Below are 22,533 nucleotides of genomic sequence, written 5' to 3'. Positions count from 1 at the left end.
GACAAAGCTCAAGATGAGCCAAATGAGGAGCCGAGACGCTTCATCACCAGAGAGATGGCAATGGCAAGGTTTGAGAAGATGGATCCTGACAGTGAAAGATTCTTAAAAGTTAAGAGGGGTGAATGATATGCTTGCTTGCCTGCCACAAAGAAATCTATGATGAAAAGAAAAAAGCCACTGTCCAGTCATCCATTAATATGTTCTTTTGTAAGGTTGAGCGACTGACCCCTTCGAAATCTCCACAGCCCCCAACCTCTGCAGTGGCATACTAATCAGCTGAAGACATCAATTCTGGCTACGATGCCCAAGAAGCAAAACTTACTGACATTATGTTTTACGTCTCCTCTCTTTTTTTGTAATTTTATAATTTTGAAATTTTTGTAAATTGCACACTTTTGTAATTTTTCCTGCGCATGAGATAAAAAATTGAATAAATACCAATAAATAATTCTATTCACATGTTCATTGAACATTTCTTTTTTGATTGAATCAATTCAGCGAGCACAGTTGCGATTTCTGCACAAGCATGGGGGAAATTCCGACTTACGTACTAGCGTTCTGTGGAACGCAACTCCTTACGAAATTGGGGAATTCCTGTATTTATTATTTTTCATTTATTCATTCAATAATTAAAAATAAATGCATTCGTTTAAATATAAATATTTTAAAATGATTACAATCAACGATTATAATATAAAAAAAATATTTTAAATTATATATTTTTATTTATATATAAATACCATAGTATACTGAACTTTATTATGACATAGTATGTCATAATAAAATACAATAAATTGGAGTATATTTCATTATAGAAACAGGATATACACTGAGTGATCACTGAATTATGACCACCCCTATGAAAACAATGCGACCTGTTGACCACGTGATGCGGAGATAGTCGACCTACATGGCACAGATAAGGTGTCAATGGTTCAGTAGGTAGTAAAATTCCGAGCATGATGGGTAAAAGGAAGGATTTATCGGACTTTGATAAAGGACAGATTGTGGGTGCTCGGTGAGCTGGTGCCTCGATTTCCGAAAAAACTTAACTGGCGGGGTGTTCGAGAGCTGCCATAGTTAAAGTGTACCAGGACTGGCGTCAAAATGGTCAAACAACAACCCAACGGCAAAACTGCAAAGGTCAGCAAAAGGTTGATGTTAGAGATGAGTGCCAGCCGACGACTTGTACAGGCAAACAGGCACAGCACAGTTTAAGAGTTGACTACCCAATACAACGTGGGCCAACCTGGCATAGCCACACATCGCATGCTTGCACATATGAGCTATACCAGCAGACGACCCCTATGGCATCCTCTCCTAACCAAGGTTCATCGGTGTAAAAGACTCACCTGGTGCAAAGAGCATGCAAGTTGGACTTTAGAAGACTGGAAGGTGGTGTGCTGGTCGGATAAGTCACATTATTTACTCCACACTGTGGATGGTTGTGTACAGATTTGGCGTCAACAACACGAGGCACTTGATCCATCATGCATGGTATCAAAAGTGCAGGCCGGTGGAGGTGGTTGTATGGTGTGGGGCATGTTTCACTGGCATGAACTTGGACCCTTGGTGCATGGGGAACAACGTATCAGTGGTCTCCACTATCGTCAACTGCTTGTTGACTGTGTACACCCCGCTATGTTACACTTTTCCCAAATGGTGATGGTGTCTTCCAAGATGACATTGCGCCAAACCATCAAGCACTTGTGCAGGAATGGTTTGAGGAACACAGTTCTGACTTCCAGCATATTGATTGGCCTCTGAACTACCCCAATATCAATCACAGAGCATTTGTGGGACACTATGGAAAGACATATCAGGCATCTGGACATACCAATCACCTCCATACCTGCATTGCAGACCGCATTACACACAGCTTGGTTGGCCATACCTCCCGAATGCTTCCGACATCTTGTTGAATCAATGCCACGTCCGATAGCTGCTGTACTGAGGGCAAAAGGAGGACATACAAAGTATTAGGTAGGTGGTCATAATTCAGTGATCACCCAGTGTACATGAAAAAAATTTTAAAAATTCATTAAAAAATGAGAAATTTTGGTTTCAACTGAATGTTTTCCAAATATTTTTTGTAAATGCATTTGAATTTCTGAAACCAGTGTTGAGCCCACAAGGTCACTGAGCTGGAAGAAAAAAAAATTTTTTTTAGCTTTTATTTTCATAATTAGTCTTCTCGTTCACTTCGAAAAATGTGGATTATTTCTGTGGTCAGTTTGCCTGTTTGCTGGATGAAAAAATCTCGCTACCCTCAGCCATGACTGCCTAACTCAGCTAACAGTTTGAAAAAAACTCTACAAAAGTCCTTAACACTGCTTTACAGGGTTCAAACTGCCGAATAACCCAATCAGCTTGAAGACCTTTATCTACTGTTAAGTGATGCTCATCTTCCTATCGGAAATTCCTCGGCAGTTTTTCCAAAGTGGGCTGGCTATTGCATTCTACATCATTAACAATTGCAGTCTTTATCTCTCATTAGGAACATGCACCAGGTTCATACCCTGCACAAAGCAGTTACTCAAAGTTACCACTTTACTTCCTTCCTCCATTTTAGATAGGTGTATTAATATATGTTGTCAATAACAAACATAAAAAAATATAAATGAAATATTTAATTATTTCTTAATCCAATGTCTGTAAAGCCAATGTTGAAAAAACATTGTTATGAGGTCAGAAAGAAAAGTTACATTACCCAAAATTTTTTTAATCAAAACTTTTTAATCAGTCACTCATTAAGTTTCAAGTCACCCAAGCTCTTCTGTTAGCTTGCCATTCCACACCAAGCTTATTAACACATCTAAGGCAATATGATTTTTTGCCTTTCCAATTAGTAGCTGGTGGGGGGGAGGTTTCAAATTCTCTTACTATATGAAGAACATCATATATACCAATACAAACTTTTGGAGTGAATGGATAGGTGAAAGGGGAAGGTTTTTTTTTTTTTGGCTGATGCTGTACAAGTTAGCTTGTACAACATCATATGTTTTGAATCATATGCCACTACTAGTGCTAATATTCAGGTATAGCATTACTCTTAGCCTCTTTTTAGCTATTTTTTTCAACATTACATGTTTCAACTTAAGGATGAAACATTCGAATTTTATCAGGCAATGCTCTAAAAAATAATAATCCATTTAATTATAAGTGAAGATATTTCTTTCTTTATGACCATCAACAAATCTCTTTCAGCTTTTTTTTTATTCCAGTCAATAACAATTTCTTTTCTGTAATGTATGAAGGGCATAATACACATTACACAAGAGTAGAAACATCTCAAAAGAATACACAAGGCTGCATATAAATTTTTAAGAACAATTTTAATGAAGAAGGGAGGATGTTACAAAACCCTTAATTTTTTTGTAGGGGGTTGCCTGATGTTGGGAAGTCTAATTTTCTCCTAGTAGAGATTTTTTTGAATGACTGAGTCAGCCATTTTCTTCTCAGTCATCTATATGCCTAACTTTTGGACCCAGTATAATGCTATGCATTGTCTGCGACCACGGTAGAGAAAGTTTGGAACAATTATTTCCATCTTTTTTTTCTGGAAATGGAGTTTTCTAAACATTTTTTTTTTTTCCCTGGAATTGGAGTTCAGCTATTCCCTCCAGTTTTTGAATGTGCTCCCTTTACAAAACCAGTTATAAACCACAGTATTTCAATTTTCCTCAGGACCCTAATAGCAGAGTTAAAAAGAAAAATAATAAAAACTCTAGTAAATAAAAACACAGTGAAGTAAAAGATCAGGCATGGTTCAGTGTCCCAGGTTGCAAGTTAATTTCTTGAGATAGGACTTTGATCCTAACCCATTCCTTTAGATAGGACAAATGAAATGCTATGTATTTATACTACACTTTTTTCCCTTCTACAAAGTTCATTAAAGTTTACATTACTACTTTACATGCTATCATTTTCTCATAACCTATAGATAGCTCTCATTATGTCTGACCTTAATTTGAACACAACACACAATTGGCTACTTTATTTATATACAAGGACAAGTAATGCTGACATGATAGGGCTTACAGAAAAGGTGGTGCCACCTGGAGATAGGGGATGATGAGTTTCAGTATGGTACGTATAATGTACAAAGGGTACTAGGAAAGTTTTGCAATATGACGCAACAATGAATCACAGGAAGCTGCTTGTTGCTGCATGTTGAGACATGTTCATACGTGCATAGTAGCCGCCGCGCCAAGTCGGTGGGCTCAGTTATTCATTAGTAGTGAGAGTGTAAAGTGCTTGCGATGGCATCGTGGTCACGAAATGAGATAAGGACAGTTTTGCGGTATAATTTCGTGCGTGGTTTAACCATAGACCAGTGCTTAGAAGAAATGATTCTTGCACTAGATGATGATTGTCCACATCGTACAACGATATTCAAGTGGTATAAAGAATTCCAAAGGGGAAATTTCACTCTGGAGGATTCTGAGAGGCCGGGAAGGCCACGAACGTCAGTTACGGAGGAAAACGTTACTGCTGTGAGGAAAATGCTTGACGAAAACAGGCGAGTGACCTACCAACAGATAGAGGATACTTTGGGCCTAAATGCACCAGCAATTCGTTCGATTCTGCAAGATCATTTGCACGTGAAGAAACTTTGTTCTCTCTGGGTGCCGCATCAACTGACTGAAGAGCAGATGACACGACGTGTGACTTGGTGCCGGGAGATGTTAAAAAAGTTTGATAAGGGACAATCTCGATATGTGAACAACATCGTGACAGGTGACGAGACTTGGCTGTACTATTACGATCTGCCGACCAAGGCTCAAAACAAAGTTTGGGTCTTTGATGATGACGACACACCCGTAATAGTCAGAAAATCCCGATCTGTAAAGAAGAAAATGATAGCTGTATTTTTCAAATCGAGTGGAATTGTGGAACGTGTCGTTTTGGACACGCAGAAGACAGTCACAGCTAAGTGGTATACTGAACAATGCCTGCCTAAAGCCATTGGATCTATGAAGAACCTGCGGCCAAAGTCAAGAATGGACACCTGGTACCTCCATCATGAAAATGCTCCAGCTCACCGCGCCAAAGCCTGCACCGAATATTTGACCACGACAGGACTGAAACTTCTCGAGCACCCTCCCTACAGCCCAGACCTTGCTCCCTGCGACTTTGCACTGTTCCCGCATGTGAAAATGAAGCTAAAAGGGAGGTGGTTTTCCAGTGATGAGGACCTTCTACGGGCTTGGGACAATGAGTGTGCTTTACTCCCTAGTGAAACTTGGCAGAACTGGTTTAAAGATTGGTTTCGGAGGATGGAGAGGTGTATTGAATGTAGAGGAAATTACTTTGAAAAAATTAAATAAACAAAGCTGTATTGCAAAACTTTCCTAGTACCCTTTGTATTTAGGAAGGATAGGAAAGATAGAAGGGGTGATGGGGATCAGAGTTCTTATCAAAAGCAGCCTGAGCACGACGAAATCTTTCCCGGAATCAGACGTTTCACATGCTAGCATAGCATCTGTATGGTGTGAGATTGTTGGAAGCAAAGGTATAACGAGAGTGGGAGTAATCTACAGGCCAGATGATTGTGAAGATTATAATGAGAGCCTCTACATGCAAGTGGAATGGGCAAGTAAGTGTGAGTGTTTTATTATGGGCGATTTTAATTTGCCTCTAATTGATTGGAGCAAATGGGAAGGAAACTCCACATTAGGGACAAAATTTTTAAATCAACTAGATGATTGCTATTTGTATCAACATGTCAGGGAAAGTACCAGGAGAAAAGAATACTCTAGACCTCATCATCACCCATGAATCGGATGACATTATAGGGCTGACAGTGCAGGAACCAGCAGCAGGAAGTGCTCACGGAGTTCTACAGTGGACAATAGAAGAGAGAGGTAGCAGTAGTTAAAGGCAAAAGAATGGGTTATAATTTATTTCAGGAAAGAAAATTACCATGCCTTAAACTGCTACATTATCTCTATTAACTGGGTAGATATCTCACAGAGAGCGAATACAATTGAATTATGGTATACCTTTAAATCATTAATCACAGAAGCCTTGAATGCTTATATACCATTAAAAAAAATACTCCACGAGGAGGATCCCAAGTTGGATGAATAATAAAGTTGCCAGATTACGTGAGCAGAAAATGATGGCATGGAAAAGTTACAGAGCAATAAAAAGTACTGAAGCCTATAACAGCTACAAATTAATCTGTAATAGTGCCACACAAAAAGGTCAGGATGGAAAAGGCAGATTATGAGAAATCACTGGCAAAGAGAGCAAAGAAGGGGGATAAGGAATTCTTCACATATACAGGGTGTCTCAAAAATATTGGTACAAATGTTTAGGGGAGGTAGGTAACATCTAAAGGAATGTGAATCGCATAGGAACCCATAACCGGAAACGTCACGGGAAAGTAGTAGCACAGGCACAAGAAGCAGAAATGACACAAGACAGTAATTAGTGGCAAACATTTATTTGACATAATATTAACAATGCAGTACGAGATGGATGCATTTCATGATGTTACAACAGATGCTCAAAGGTTCCACCATAAGATGCGATGCATGTGTGACACAGACGCAGCATGGACTCGGTCGAACACATCTGGAGTTTCTTTGACAGTAGTAGCAGCGCAGACGAGTCTCGCCACGAGATCTATTTCCGTCTCCACAGGCGATTCATACACGATAGATTTGAGGGGCCCCCCCACAGAAAGAAATCAAGGCTCGATAAATCAGGTGAGCATGGGGGCCAGGCAACGGGTCCACCACGACCAATCCATCAACGCCCAAAATGCCTGTTCAAATGGTCACGAACACACCTTCCATAATGGGCAGGCGCCCCGTCATGTTGAAACCAAATGTTGCATCTCACATTTGCTGGAACATCGTCAAGTAACCCTGGTAGAACTTGTTCAAGAAAGATCCGATATTTAGCGGAGTTCATGCAGGATGATAACAGGTATGGGCCGACTAAGCAGTCACCGACCATACCTGCCCACACATTTATTGCAAAGCGATGTTGTGCTGCATGGGGGCACACACCGTGTGGGTTGTCGTGAGCCCCACACATGAGCATTGTGCCGACTGAATAAGCCTTCCCGAGTGAAATAAGCCTCATACTTGAACAAAACATAGGCTGGAAAATTCAAGTCTTGAACACTTTCTTGGAGAAACCACTGCCCAAAAGCCACACGTGCAGGATGATCTTGGGGCAGCAGTAACTGAACCCTTTGGAGATGAAAGGAGTGTAAGGAATCGTCGTGCCAGACATGCTGTACACTGCAACGAGACACTCCTAAGGTAGAGGCAATGGCACGTGTGCTGGTAGTAGGATTATTCTGGACGGCATTCAACACACTTTCTTCCATGGCAGGAGTTCGCGTTGAACGTGGTCTACCCGGACTACTCCTGTTACCTCTAAATAATCGCACAAATTTTGATGCACACGCGCAAACAAACAGTGGTACAGTACATGTCTGTCTGGGAAGTGTTCTCCATAAATTCGTTGAGCGGCTTGTCCATTGCCCTCTGCTAATCCATACACTAGGTGCATGTCTACCAGCTCACAGTTCGTGTATTGATGCATGCTCTTCATGCAGCGACTACTGCTTGAATGAGTAAACCAGAACTTTTCCTTCTCGCGAACTGATGAACAGCACCGCCTACCGAATTACAGTGACGTTTCCGGTTATGGGTTCCTATGTGATTCACATTGCTTTAGACGTTACCTACCTCCCCTAAACGTTTGTACTAATATTTTTGAGACACCCTGTATAAATGCAAAGAAGAGAAGGACAAACCAGATTAGTTATTGTCATTTGGCTTTTAGGAGCATTAGCAACTAAGGCTATATTGCTCCAGGGATATGCAGTGGTCATTCCCTGACCTTTCCACATCCTCCCTATTTGGTGGTCACGGGCTCAAACCCGGGTTTAATCAAGAAGCTGTGCTATGCACTGCTGCTCCTGCCGAACTGGCTACGGAGGCGCTAAACCAGATCAGACCCTTATGTAATGGATGTGGGATAGTATCTGATACCTCAACTGAAGTTGTAGATCAACCCAACAGTTACTTTGCATCAATATTTACGGAAGAAAAACCCATTGTGTCAATGAGAAATTATGGGAATGAAGTTGGAAAAAAATGCAATTAATAATGTTGAAATTTCACGTTTATTTAATGAAAAAACGTTCAATCCTACTGGCCGGTAAAGTTTCTGGGGTTAATATTAATAATAGCCACATGGTGCAAGGAAGCCTATGGCTTATGCTGCACCAGCCAAAAAATAAAAAAATAAATAAATAATAATAAAATAAAATAACAAAAAATACATAAAATAAAATAATAATAATAAAAAAATTTAAAAAAAATAATAATAAAAATGAATAAGAGAAAAGGATATGGACAACCTATGCATTTCCCTCCTCCCTTAGGTAATTATCCAGCTGACCTTTGAATTTCCCCAGACTGTCAGCCTCTACCACTCATGTAGGTAACTTATTCCAGTAATTTATAACTCTTTGGCTAAAATAAAACTTCCTGCAATCCAGTCTAAACAACTTCCCACATAACTTGAAATTACGTTCTAGAATCATTTATAACCGTGAAAATATCATCCTTATTCATTTTGCTTATGCCTCTCAGAGCATCAAAAACCTCAATGAAGTCTCCTCTAGGGTGCCTAATTTCCAAGCTCTGCAACCCACACATTTGAAGTCTTTCCTCATATGGACGCCCTTTTGACAATCTTGCCAAGCAAGTTACCCTTTCAAGAAGCTCGATGTCTTTTTTCAGGTGCAGTCTCCACACTTGAACACAGTATTCCAAGTGTGGTCTAACAATAGATTGATGCATGCTCTTCAATTGATGCATGCTCTTCATGCAGCGACTACTGCTTGAATGAGTAAACCAGAACTTTTCCTTCTCGCGAACTGATGAACAGCACCGCCTACCGAATTACAGTGACGTTTCCGGTTATGGGTTCCTATGTGATTCACATTGCTTTAGACGTTACCTACCTCCCCTAAACGTTTGTACTAATATTTTTGAGACACCCTGTATAAATGCAAAGAAGAGAAGGACAAACCAGATTAGTTATTGTCATTTGGCTTTTAGGAGCATTAGCAACTAAGGCTATATTGCTCCAGGGATATGCAGTGGTCATTCCCTGACCTTTCCACATCCTCCCTATTTGGTAGTCACGGGCTCAAACCCGGGTTTAATCAAGAAGCTGTGCTATGCACTGCTGCTCCTGCCGAACTGGCTACGGAGGCGCTAAACCAGATCAGACCCTTATGTAATGGATGTGGGATAGTATCTGATACCTCAACTGAAGTTGTAGATCAACCCAACAGTTACTTTGCATCAATATTTACGGAAGAAAAACCCATTGTGTCAATGAGAAATTATGGGAATGAAGTTGGAAAAAAATGCAATTAATAATGTTGAAATTTCACGTTTATTTAATGAAAAAACGTTCAATCCTACTGGCCGGTAAAGTTTCTGGGATTAATATTAATAATAGCCACATGGTGCAAGGAAGCCTATGGCTTATGCTGCACCAGCCAAAAAATAAAAAAATAAATAAATAATAATAAAATAAAATAACAAAAAATACATAAAATAAAATAATAATAATAAAAAAATTTTAAAAAAATAATAATAAAAATGAATAAGAGAAAAGGATATGGACAACCTATGCATTTCCCTCCTCCCTTAGGTAATTATCCAGCTGACCTTTGAATTTCCCCAGACTGTCAGCCTCTACCACTCATGTAGGTAACTTATTCCAGTAATTTATAACTCTTTGGCTAAAATAAAACTTCCTGCAATCCAGTCTAAACAACTTCCCCCATAACTTGAAATTACGTTCTAGAATCATTTATAACCGTGAAAATATCATCCTTATTCATTTTGCTTATGCCTCTCAGAGCATCAAAAACCTCAATGAAGTCTCCTCTAGGGTGCCTAATTTCCAAGCTCTGCAACCCACACATTTGAAGTCTTTCCTCATATGGACGCCCTTTTGACAATCTTGCCAAGCAAGTTACCCTTTCAAGAAGCTCGATGTCTTTTTTCAGGTGCAGTCTCCACACTTGAACACAGTATTCCAAGTGTGGTCTAACAATAGCCTTATATAATGAGATTATGACGTTCTTATCTCTACTAGTGATTGTTCGATAAATCATCAATAGCACACCATGGGCCCTTCTTGCAACCAGTCTACAATGCTCAGAGAACTTCATATCTGACCATATCATAATACCCAAGTCCCTTTCCTCCACTACCTTTTAATTCAACTCTGCCAAGTGTATAAGTTATTTTGGGGTTACTGTTCCCCAGGTGCAATACCTTACACTTTGCTGGATTAAAGCATAGATGCCATTTTTCTGATCATCTCTGAAGTCTATCTAGGTCATTCTGAAGAATCTCTGCTTGGCAGCAATCATTAACTACTCTACCAATCTTTACATCATCTGCAAATTTAAATATCACGCCCTCTATCCCTTCATCGATGTCACTTATGAAAATCAAAAACAACAATGGTCCTAATACTGATCCTTGGGGAAACCCACTTCTTACGTCAACCCAATCTGAAGAATAACCATTTATCATAACCCCCTGCCTCCTGCCCTGAAGCCACCCTGCTATCCAATTAAAGATTTTCCATGTGATTCCAATCTGTTCCAGCTTATAAAGTATCAGCTAATGTGGGACTGAGTCAAATGCTTTGCTGAAGTCCAAATAAACAATGTCGAAATTATTCCGTAAGTCCAGCTATTGAGTAACCCTGTCAAAATAGCTAACCAGATTAATTAAACATGATTTTCCCTTTACAAAACCATGCTGAGTATCCTTCAGAATTCCATTTCTATCTAAGTGATCCTGAATTCCACCATTGATCATAGTCTCGATGATTTTCCCTACTACTGAAAATAGACTAACTGGCCAGTAATTTCCCACTTCACTCTTAGAACTGCCCTTATGTATTGGAGATACGTTGGCGCTTTTCCAATCCAATGGAATCATTCCAGAGTCCAGCGATGCTCTCATAATTAGCCTCAATGGTTCATTGCACTCACTTGCCGTGTCCCTTAAGATTATAGGGTAAATGCTATCAACCCCAGGAGCCTTACTGGCCTGTACGCTGGAAAGTTTTTTCATTAAACAAATGTGTGAAATTTCAACATCATTAATTACATTTTTTTCAACTTCACTCCCAGAATTTATCATTGATGTGAAGGTTTTTCCTTCTGTAAATATTGATGCAATGTAACATTAGCATTAGCATTAGTAGAGGCATATGATGCAAGGAAGCAAGCTTATTCAGCATCAGCCAAAAAAAAAAAAAAACACACACACACACACACCACTCCCATTTCATCCTCCGTTCGTTCAAAATACCTGTCCAGTTGAGCTTTAAATTTGTTTAGGCTATCAACTTCAACAACAAGTGATGGAAGTCGGTTCCACCAACCAACCACCCGCTGGCCAAAGGCAAATTTCCGCACATCTATCCGACATCCGTCCTTCCTCAATTTGAATTTATGCCCTCTGAGGTGATTATTCAGAGCAAGATGAAGAATCCCATTGGCATTGAGCATGCTCAAACCATTCAAAGCCTTATACACCTCTATCAGATCACCTCGCCGGTGCCTAGTCTCCAGACTCTGTAATTTGCAAAACTTAAGCCTTTCTTCGTAAGAGCAACCCTTTGTTCCATTCACTAATCTTGTTGCCCTTCTCTGTACCCGTTCCAGCAGCTCTACATCTTTCTTGAAATGAGGCCTCCAGACCTGTATACAGTACTCAAGATGTGGCCTAACCATTGCCTTATACAAGGGAATAATCACCTCCTTATCCCTGCTAGAAAAATTCCTGTATATCATTGACAAGACACCATGAGCTACTCTTGCAGCTTGTCTGCACTGCTCAGAGAACTTCATATCTGCCTGCACAATTACCCCCAGGTCCTTTTCATTCTCCACCACTGTCAGTGTAGTACCGCAGAGTTGATACGTTGCTCTGGGGTTACTGTTTCCATTATGTAGTACTTTACATTTGTCAATGTTAAACTTCATTTTCCACCTCTCAGCCCATCTGTTCAACCTTTCCAGATCCTGTTGCAGCAGCATAGCGTCAGTAGTGTCCTTAACAACCCTGCCAACCTTTGTATCATCTGCAAACTTGGACATTAAACTTGATATCCCATCATCAATATCATTCATAAACACCGAAAACAACAACGGACCCAACACTGAATCCTGAGGAACTCCACTAATAACATTAGTCCACGTTGAGCAGTGTCCATTGATTACCACTCTCTGTCTTCTGCCACTCAACCATCGCCTTATACATAGCAGTAATTTGCCTCCAATGCTACACTGCTCCGATTTGTGCAGCAGTCTTCCATGTGCAACAGTATCAAAAGCCTTTCTAAGATCCAAATATATAATATCAAAGTTATTCCCTGCATCCAGTTCTTTTGTGACTACATCATAGTATCCAATCAAATTGGTCAGGCAAGACCTGCCCTTAACAAAACCATGCTGCGTCTGAGCTATAACTGAATTCTTGTCTAGATGATCCTACAATGCTTCTTTAACCAGTGCCTCCATTAATTTACCTGGAAGAGAAGTTAAACTAACAGGTCTATAATTACTTGTGTCAGCCTTTGATCCTCCTTTGTGAATTGGGGTTACATTTGCACATTTCCAGTCTATGGGTACCTCCCCTGAGTCCAAAGAAGCTCTCATAATTATGGCTAGGGGTTTGCTTACTTCCTTTGCTGCCTCCTTTAATATAACTGGATAGATCCCATCCACCCCAGGTGCCTTTTTTATGTTTATCCTCAACAATCTCTCCTCCACTTTCCTCTCAGTTATTACAAAATCATCCAGCTCACTGCCAATGTTTACTTTACCTACATCATTCTCCTTCCTGAATAACTCCTCATGCGTGAATGTAGATGCAAAATACTCGTTTAGATTGTTAGCCACCTGAGCAGGATCCTCAACTGTTGAACCATCAATATCCAGTGGACCAATCTGATTCATCCCTTTCCTTCTTGAGTTTAAATATGTAAAGAACTCTTTTCTGTTTTTCTTTGCATCCTTTGCCAAGGATTTTTCATAGTCTGCCTTTGCCTGCCTAATCTCCTTTGTGACTTGGTTACAGACCAACTTATATCTATCATAGGCTGCCATGTCACCCATTAATTTGTATGTATCCCATGCATTTTTCTTCTCTGCCACATGTCTCATTAGTTCATCTGACAACCATTTAGGCCTAAACCCTGAACAATATTTCTTAGTTGGTATGTAAAGCCTGGTAGCCTCCAAGATTAGTTCCTTGAATGCTTCCCATTTTGAGTTTGCTGTTGGTAACATCATCAGTTGGTCCCACTGTATAGAATTTAAATACTGTCTCAGACCATCGTAGTCGCCTTTACGAAAACAAAAACCCTTCCCTTTACCTCTGATGGTAGTTACCTCCTTGAGTAAATCCCACTTCAACACACTGTGATCACTGCCACCTAGTGGTTCATTTATCTGCAGATTCTTAATGCATGAAGAATCACTACTGATAATCAGATCAAGAGTATTGCTCCCTCTTGTTGCCTCACGAACATGCTGATGTAGAAAACAATCATCCAATAAATCCACAAAAGCCTTGCTAGTGTGCGAGTGACCAACCCACAAATTCCAGTCAATATCTGGGAAATTAAAATCCCCCATTATAAGACTCTCTGATTTACTGGCCCACTCTATTTCCCTGTACAGTATCTTATTATACTCATCAGAGTCATTAGGCCTATAGCACACTCCTACTCTCAATTTTGATTTCCCTATGCTTATGTCACACCAAACTGACTCGACATTGCCCTGTCCATCGATGTCGACTGGCTTCACTTCCTTGGACTTTATGTGTTTCTTAACTAATAGCATAACCCCTCCTCCCCTCCTGTCCTGTCTATCCTTTCTATACACATTGTATTCCCCATTACTTATATCTGTGTGACACCACGTCTCTGATATCCCAACAATATCTGCCTTTGATGTTTTGAGCAATACATCAAATTCATCAAATTTATTTACCAAACTCCTAGCATTGGTGTACACGCAGGTATACATGCACCTGTTTCTATTCTTAGCTACCCTAACACAACCCATGTGTTTACTTGTACCGCAATGACTCCCAGCAGTCTCTGAAATATCCTGCATCTTGTTTTTCAGGCTTCTGCTCATTTCAATAGAAGCAGTGCAAGAATCACTTCCACCTCTGCCAGTGGCTACTGTTAATCTATTAGTCCTTGTTGAGTTCATCTGCAACTTTAGCTAGGGTATCTAATACTATCCCATGTCCATTACATAAGAGTCCGATCTGGTTTGTCCCTCTCTTCTTTGCATTTATATATGTGAAGAATTCCTTTTCTCCTCTCTTTGCCAGAGATTTCTCATAATTTGCCCTTGCTAGCATAACATTTTCAGTGGCATTATTACAGCTCAATTTGTAGCTGTTATAGGATTCAGTACATTTTATTGCTCTGTAACTTTTCCATGCCATCTTTTTCTGCTCAAGTAATTTGGAACTTCATTATTATTCATCCAACTTGGAATCCTCCTCGTGGAGTATTTTTTTAATGGTATATAAGCATTCAAGGCTTCTGTGATTAATGTTTTAAAGGTATACCATAATTCAATTGTATTTGTTCTGTGTGAGATATATACCCAGTTAATAGAGGCAATGTAGGAGTTTAGGGCATGGTAATTTCCTTTCCTGAAATTATAACCCATTCCTTTGCCTTTAACTACCGCTACCTCTCTCTCTTCATCGTCCACCGAAGAATTCCTTGATCAGTTCCTGCTAATAGTTCATGTACTGTCGGTCCTATTATGTCATCTGGTTCATGGGTGATGATGATGAGGAGGTCTAGAGTATTATTTTCCCTAGTACTTTCCCTGACATGTTGATACAAATAGCAATTATCTAATTGATTTAAAAATTTTGTCCCTCTTGTGGAGTTTCCTTCCCATTTGCCCCAATCAATTAGAAGCAAATTGAAATCACCCATAATAAGACATTCACGTTTACTTGCCCATGCCATTTGCATGTAGAGGCTCTCATCATAATCTTCACAATCACCTGGCCTGTAGATTGATTACTCCCACTCTCATTATACCTTTGCTTCCAACTATTTCACACCATACAGATTCTATACAAGCAAGTGAAATGTCTGAATCTGGGAAAGCTTTCATTGCACTCAGGCTACTTTTGATAAGAAGCATGACCCCCACCGCCCCTTCTAACTTCCCTGTCCTTCCTAAATACATTATTCATACTGTACTGAAACTCATCATCCCTTATCTACAGGTGGCAGCATAATCCCTATTATGTCAGCGTTACTTGTCCTAACCAGCAGTTCAAATTCACTCACTTTATTGACGACACTTCTGAAATTACTGTATAAACAATTAAGACTTAGTGTTCTTGTATAGTTACCTACCCTGACACACCCCCTTAAAGTTATTTAAGCTCGCTCCCCTGGCATTTGCTACCCACTCATTTGAAACTTTTTTGCCCTCAAAACATCTTGCTACTATGTTCTGTTGTGGTAACAAACAAATACTCTTGAGGTATGTGCAATAGTTAATTTGACCAATACTATCAGATAAATGCTTATCTATATTACCCTTGTCCCGGCAAACTAGTAGTTTCCCTGAACCTTTAAGATATCCTCAATAATACTGGCAAAAACTTTTGCACCACCTTTGTTTAAATGTATCCGGTCTCTACAAAACAGATTCCTTCTACCTACAAGTGCGGGCCAAGCTGATAGACATTTTTCCCCAAAAACCTTGCAATGTCCTTCAAGTCTTGAGTTAATCCACAAGGCTTTCAACATATAATCCCTCCTATCATGCCTGGGCAGAATTGCAGACACATAGACATTGTGACCTAACTCGCAACATTTCTTCAGCATGGTCCTATATTTGTCTAACAAATCGTCAGAAAGTGTATGCTTAATGTCAATAGTCCCAACATGAATAATAATATTCTCTTTTCCCCCCTTAAAATCTGACAGTCTGCTGGTGACATCATTAATAGTTTCTCCCGGCAGACATACCCTGATTCTAGTCTACCTATCCTACCTATACAAAAAATATTTCCCGTTTCCCTGACAATGGAGTCTCCTAATAGAACTAAGTCCTTTTGAACCAGAGTAATTTGCTACTCTGGTTCAAAACAGTTGATGGCATATGCCCTATAACCTTAAGGGAAGTGGAAAGCGAGTGCATTGAACCATTGAGGCTAATTATGAGAGCATTACTGGACTCTGTAGTGATTCTGTTGGATTGGAAAAGTTCCAATGTATCTCCAATACATAAGGGCTGTTCTAAGAGTGAAGTGGGAAATTACCGGCCAGTTAGTCTAACTTCAGTAGTAAGGAAAATCAGGGAGACAATGATTTTCCCCCTTAAAGTTATTTAAGGGGGAAAATCATTGTCTATCTAAATGACCCTGAATTCCACCCTTGATCATTATCAAGGGTGGAATTCAGGATCATTTATATAGAAATGGAATTCTGAAGAACACTCAGCATAGTTTTGTAAAAGGAAAATCATGTTTAACTAATCCAGTTAGCTATTTTGACAGGGTCACTCAAGAGCTGGACTTATGGAATAAATTCGATGTTGTTTATGTGGGATTTCAGCAAAGCACATTTGACTCAGTCCCATATGAGCGGTTACTTTATAAGCTAGAACAGGTCGGAATCACAGGGAAAATCCTTAGATGTATAGCTGGATGGCTTCAGGGCAGGAGGCAGAGGGTTGTGATAAATGGTTATTCTTCAGATTGGGTTGATGTAAGAAGTGGGGTTCCCCAAAGATCAGTATTAGGACCACTGTTGTTTTTGATTTTCATAAATGACATCGATGAAGGGATAGAGGGCATGATGTCTAAATTTGCAGATGATGTAAAGATTGGTAGAGTAGATTAAGATCACTGTCAAGCAGAGGCACATTTTGGCCTCAGTTGCCCTTGTGCCGAAAAACCTCTACATCAACAACAACTGCCAAGCAGAGCTTCTTCAGAATAACCTAGATAGACTTCAGGAATGGTCAGAAGAATGGCAGCTATGCTTTAATCCAGCAAAGTGTAAGGTATTGCACCTGGAGAACAGTAACCCCAAAATAACTTATACACTTGGCGGAGTTAAACTAAAGCTGGTAGTGGAGGAAAGGGACTTGAGTATTACGAAACGGTCAGACATGAAGTTCTCCGAGCACTGACTGGTTGCAAGGAAGGCCCATGGTGTCCTATTGATGATTTATAGAACAATTGTGAGTAGAGATAAGGACATCATAATCCCATTATATAAGGCTATTTATTAGACTACGACTGGAATACTGCATTCAAGTATGGAGATCACACCTAAAGAAAGCCATTGTGCTTCTTGAAAGACAGGTAACTTGCCTGGTGAGATCAGCAAAAGGGCGTCCATATGAGGAAAGACTTCGAATATGTGGGTTGCAGAGCTTGGAAACTAGGCACCCTAGAGGAGACTTGATTGAAGTTTTTGATGCTCTGAGAGGCATAAGCAAAATGAATAAGGACAGAATTGTCACGGTTATAAATGATTCTAAAACAAGGGGCAATAATTTCAAGTTACGGGGGGGGGGAGGCAGAGATGTTTAGACTGGATTGCAGGAAGTTTTATTTTAACCAGAAAGTTATAAATTACTGGAATAAGTTACCTATATGAGTGGTAGAGGCTGACAGTTTGGAGAAATTCAAAGGTCGGCTGGATAATTACCTATGGGAGGAGGGAAATGCATAGGTTGTCTATATCCTTTTCTCTTATTGTTTTTTTTTATTATTATTTTATTTATTTTTGTTATTTTATTTTATTTTTTATTATTATTTTTTTTGGCTGGTACAGCATAAGCCATAGGCTTCCTTGCACCATGTGGCCGTTGCTAATACTAATAGCAAGGGAATTTTCTCTTATTCACATTTGATATAATTTAATGAATTGAAAAAAAAAAAAAGGTATCTTTTCCACTCGAGGTTACTACTGTCCCTCTGGGACCATGTTTTCATTCAAGCATTGTACATAGCAACTTTCGGTCTGTATGGCTCCTCTGCTTGAAAACGGTAACTTTTGTATTACAGTTCGACCATCACTAATCCGACCACTGGTAATCTGGTTCCACCGCTAATTCGGACATAATTTCCACGAATGTAATTTCAAATTTCCCGGGTTGGCGCACTGACCTGCCGCTACTGTTTTGGTGGTGTTGGTTGCAGCATCAGCTGTTGGAATGAACTCGTAAACACTGGCAAGCCATTCCCACTTGTTTTTCTGCATTTAATATTATAACCTGCTCACATTTCGCCCCAGCCACGTTGGCCACATATATGCAACATATAAAATACTTTTTTTTTTTATATATATTTTAAGCGAAAAAACGACAACACTAATTCCAATGCATAAAAGAAGTGCCTCTCGTGGGATAAAGCGCAAACACTGTACATTGTCCGTAACAGATAAAGTTGAACTTCTGAAAAAATTCGACAGCAGTGTCTCTGTGAGAAGTTTAACTTAACTTGTAAATTCCAGAAATTTCTCTCAGTTCCTCTTATCTTAATAATTTTCTTTTAGCCATTCCTTTTTAGATTTTTTTTTATTTTTTCTACAACACACTTATACTTGTGGAAAAATACAACACAATATGATGGATAATACAGCATGCTAAAGAACTTGTTTTCACAAAATCTCTAACAATACTGACAAACTTATTGCGATTTTTGAGAGTTTATTTTATCGTAATTAGTTTTATTGCAGCGCTCGCCAAGCGTGCAATAAACTAATCGCAAATGAGCTTCATATGTATGCTGTAATAGTGTCACACGTATGTGGCCGACACGGGTTCTCAAGAAATAAAGTAACCAACATGTGTGGCCACGTTGGCCACATATATGCAACATATAAAATACTTTTTTTTTTTTATATATATTTTAAGCGAAAAAACGACAACACTAACATTACAATATTTATTTTAGAATTACTAATCAAATTATTTCCTAAATATTTTTGGCCCCTGGGGAATTTTTTTCTTAAACTAGCTTGGCAATCAACGTGTTAAAGGTAGAAGGAGGTGGTTAGCTGTTGTACAAAATGTATGTGCTAAAATAACTACCGGTGATCCGGCAAACTCACTAATCTGGCATCCCACAGGTTCCAACGCTGCCGGATTAGTGATGGTCGACCTGTACTTTTATATTTCCATTTAGTATTCATCTTCAATCTAATTCTCTATTGAATCAACAGTAATCTATATGCATGCAATAATGTACAATTATGTGGTATTCATTTGGCCTAAACTTTTAAAATTCCAAATTCCAAAATTTAATTTATACAGTAAATATTACTACCTGCATGAGGATTATTACAGAAACAGAGGAATGCATATTGCTGTTTTCCCTCTCAATCTTGATCTTTGAAAGTCACTAAGGTTAGGCAGTATACAACACTATGTCATGTATATATAACTCCCACTTTAATCATTAGTATTAGAGTTATAATACTCCTTATTCCATTACAACTTCAAAAGGTAATAAAGCAGTGTATGAAACAATAGCCACTAGCTTTTTTTGTAACATTCTCCTTTCTCCATTAAAACTGTACCCACGAATTTTGCGCAGTCTTGTTGTGTATTCTTTTAAGATATTATTTTTAAATTGAAGCTGCCACATAAAAATGTGCAAAAAATATCATCTCCCCCCCCCAAGCAAAATTCCTTGAGCCAACCATCAGATGTCTGGAAACTAATCAATCTTAAATCCTTGAGAGATTTCAAGGGGCTTTTCCCATATTAAAAATCCTCATAATGGAATATTATTGGCCAGACCTCAGCAGGACTGCTCAAAATTAGTTTGATCAACTGTCAATCATCTACTTTTTCAAAACTTTTTTTTTTTTTGTTTTTTCATTTTTGCATTACTGTTATTTGCCCACATTTTAAAAACGTTTTTCTTCTTTTTTTAAAATGTCCAACATCAAACTTTCCAAGCATCCAAATACTTAGGCCTGACATAGACGAGTGGTCAGGAGTGAGAGTGTAGCAGCAAGTGCTCTTTGAGTGGATGAGGTTCAAGCGCATGACTGCTAAATATGATTAATGTTTGTATTAACAATTTATTGTAAACTCCACTGACTTGGTGGTTCGTGCTGGAGTATAAACATTTTTTTTAGTTTATTCTTCTCTAACAGTTCAATTATATTCTCTGTTTCAAACACAAACAGCTACATTTTCCAAACATTCAAAGAGGATATGTTAGAATGTAGCTGTGTATTTTATGATCCCTTAAACAGAAGAAAAAGAAAGAGGGGAAATTATAGTCAGTTCTAAGTAAGCAAGAATTACATTACAAGACACTATTCCAGCTACTCTGGCAAGCAGAACATATAAACAGATGCATGTGGAGCAATTTGTTAATATGATACCCAGAAACTTTACATCATACAGTAAATTGAAAATATTTTCACATGCCTTGTTATTGAATTCTTGCATTAAAAAAAAAAAAAAAAAAAAAAAAAATTGTTTATATGTTCTACTTATAACAGTAACTGTTACTATACCATTATCTGCTGTATGGAAATATTTCTCAGCTTATAATATCCACATCTGCCCTTGGGAGGTGCACAACAATAAGAAAATGCACGATTCTGTGCTAACAGAATCCTTAATAATAGACATTCCATAGTGTTCGTTATTAAGAGATGGATTGGATTTTTCGGGCGCATTAGCAGCAGTGGCTATTATGCACTTGTGCTCTTTAATTTTGAATGTATTTTATGTTTTTTTCATTGGTTAATTGCTTTGCTTTACTCTATGACTTATATTTATGTAGTCACCCACTGACTGTGAATGTGTCAAGGCACTTCAAGATATTTCCATGATTCTCAATGGTAAAATCTTTGGATCTGCTCCTCATCCACTGTTTGCTGTGACCAGATATTTTCTGTTATGTAACGTCTACTTCACATAGCAAACACTATTATTGCAATTACACTAACACTTCAGTATTAATACAGTATGTGTGAAGGTCAAAGCCCCATGGTGAATCCATCATTGCTTTGTGCAAGGAAGAAAATCTAAGGATGCGATCCACCCATTTCATTGAGACTGCCAAAAGCATGAAGTTTGGTGGGGGGGGGGAAGCTGAAGAGATTCTTTTTTCCTTGCTTAGCACTATTGTCTGTATATAAACAGAGCATATTACATTATCTTATCAATATATATATTTTATTAAATGTCACAATAAGCATAATTAATGGTTTAATATAAGAATTTTGCAAAACATACCTGTGCATTCTTCATAAGCATATTTTCTCTTGGAATGCAAACTTTATCTAATTTTAGAAATCCATTATCTGACGAACGAAAGCCCATTTTTGGACCTATTTCTCCTACTGTGATGCCTAAAATTAATTAAACTTATTTAAAAAACATGTAATTAAACCTAAACACTAATGTTTACTGAATACTAATGTTTGCTGAAAAGGAAACAAAGTGATCTTTATAACAATATGGGATCTGGCATGATTAATAAAAATGTGAAAGTAAATTTTCCTGATAACTTACGGAAGCAACGATCATTCCTGTTGACATCTGTCATGGATTTATATCAATTGTATTTTCACAAAATATATGAGTGTGGAAGTTTTTCCAAATAAGGAAAGAGGAAAAATCAATGAAGAAAAAGAAGAAAGTCAGGTTGGTGAGTTTGAAGTAGAACCATAAATGACCAGCCACAAAATTTAAATGATTTATTTCCAAGGAAAAGCAATATTCCAGAAGTAAATATGAGATTTCATCAGATATGTGTTCTTTCATCAAGTAAAGAAATGTGTTCTTGTTGATAAATTTGAATTTACTGAAGGTGAACAAAAGTGAAGCATATTCACACTGCCTAATGGAGATTGTTCTGAAGATAAAAGAGCTGGTAGTGGATATTTTAGTTTTAGTTGTTTGCAAGTGTAAGGTTTGTTAAACAGGAAAGAAAAATACAGTGTAATATCAAAATGGCAAACTAGATTTCTAATGTGATTAAATAAGTCTGTCCATAATTACTAGCTGAATAAATTCCAGTCAGTCTTATGTAGCAGTTCACTGAGAAGGACAGCATGGCAGCTGAGAGTTTCGGCATAGTTGACAATCTCTTACTTTTGGAAAGCAAGTGATTAAATAAATTTTATTAGAAAAAAGCAAGATTACAAAAATGATGACGTCATTACAAACATTTGTATGTGCTTTTGGGGATTTTTTTTTTAATGAAACCCCCAAACACAAAAGGTATTAAAACCTGCAGTACCATGCATTGGTTGAAAGTTGGGAAAACAGAAGAAGATACTTGTTGACACTGGACTTGAATTTCTGTAGATTGTAATTTTCAGGAAATACATGTGAAGGAAGGTTGTTCCAAAAAGTTGAAGTTGAAGGGATAATGAGAAAGAAGAAAAGTAAGAAAAGTCTTTCTGTAA

At 38.4% G+C, this 22,533-nt stretch overlaps 1 protein-coding gene across 1 annotated transcript in view; it reads right to left on the bottom strand.

Annotated features, from left to right (window-relative positions):
• The window catches only part of ACOX1 (acyl-CoA oxidase 1), a 175,493-nt gene that overhangs the window by 101,417 nt on the left and 51,543 nt on the right, over window positions 1-22,533 (bottom strand). Inside the window, exon 6 of the mRNA XM_090386493.1 lies at window positions 21,356-21,471. Within this exon, the coding sequence (XP_090242619.1) occupies window positions 21,356-21,471 (116 nt within the window). The remainder of the gene's footprint in view (window positions 1-21,355; window positions 21,472-22,533) is intronic.

The sequence above is a fragment of the Mastigoproctus giganteus genome, chromosome 12 (genome assembly GCF_048544385.1).
Source record: "Mastigoproctus giganteus isolate SK-2022 chromosome 12, ASM4854438v1, whole genome shotgun sequence".
NCBI classification, from domain to species: domain Eukaryota; kingdom Metazoa; phylum Arthropoda; class Arachnida; order Uropygi; family Thelyphonidae; genus Mastigoproctus; species Mastigoproctus giganteus.
Note: the sequence above shows the minus strand (reverse complement) of the source record. Positions and strands in the feature narration are given on the sequence as shown.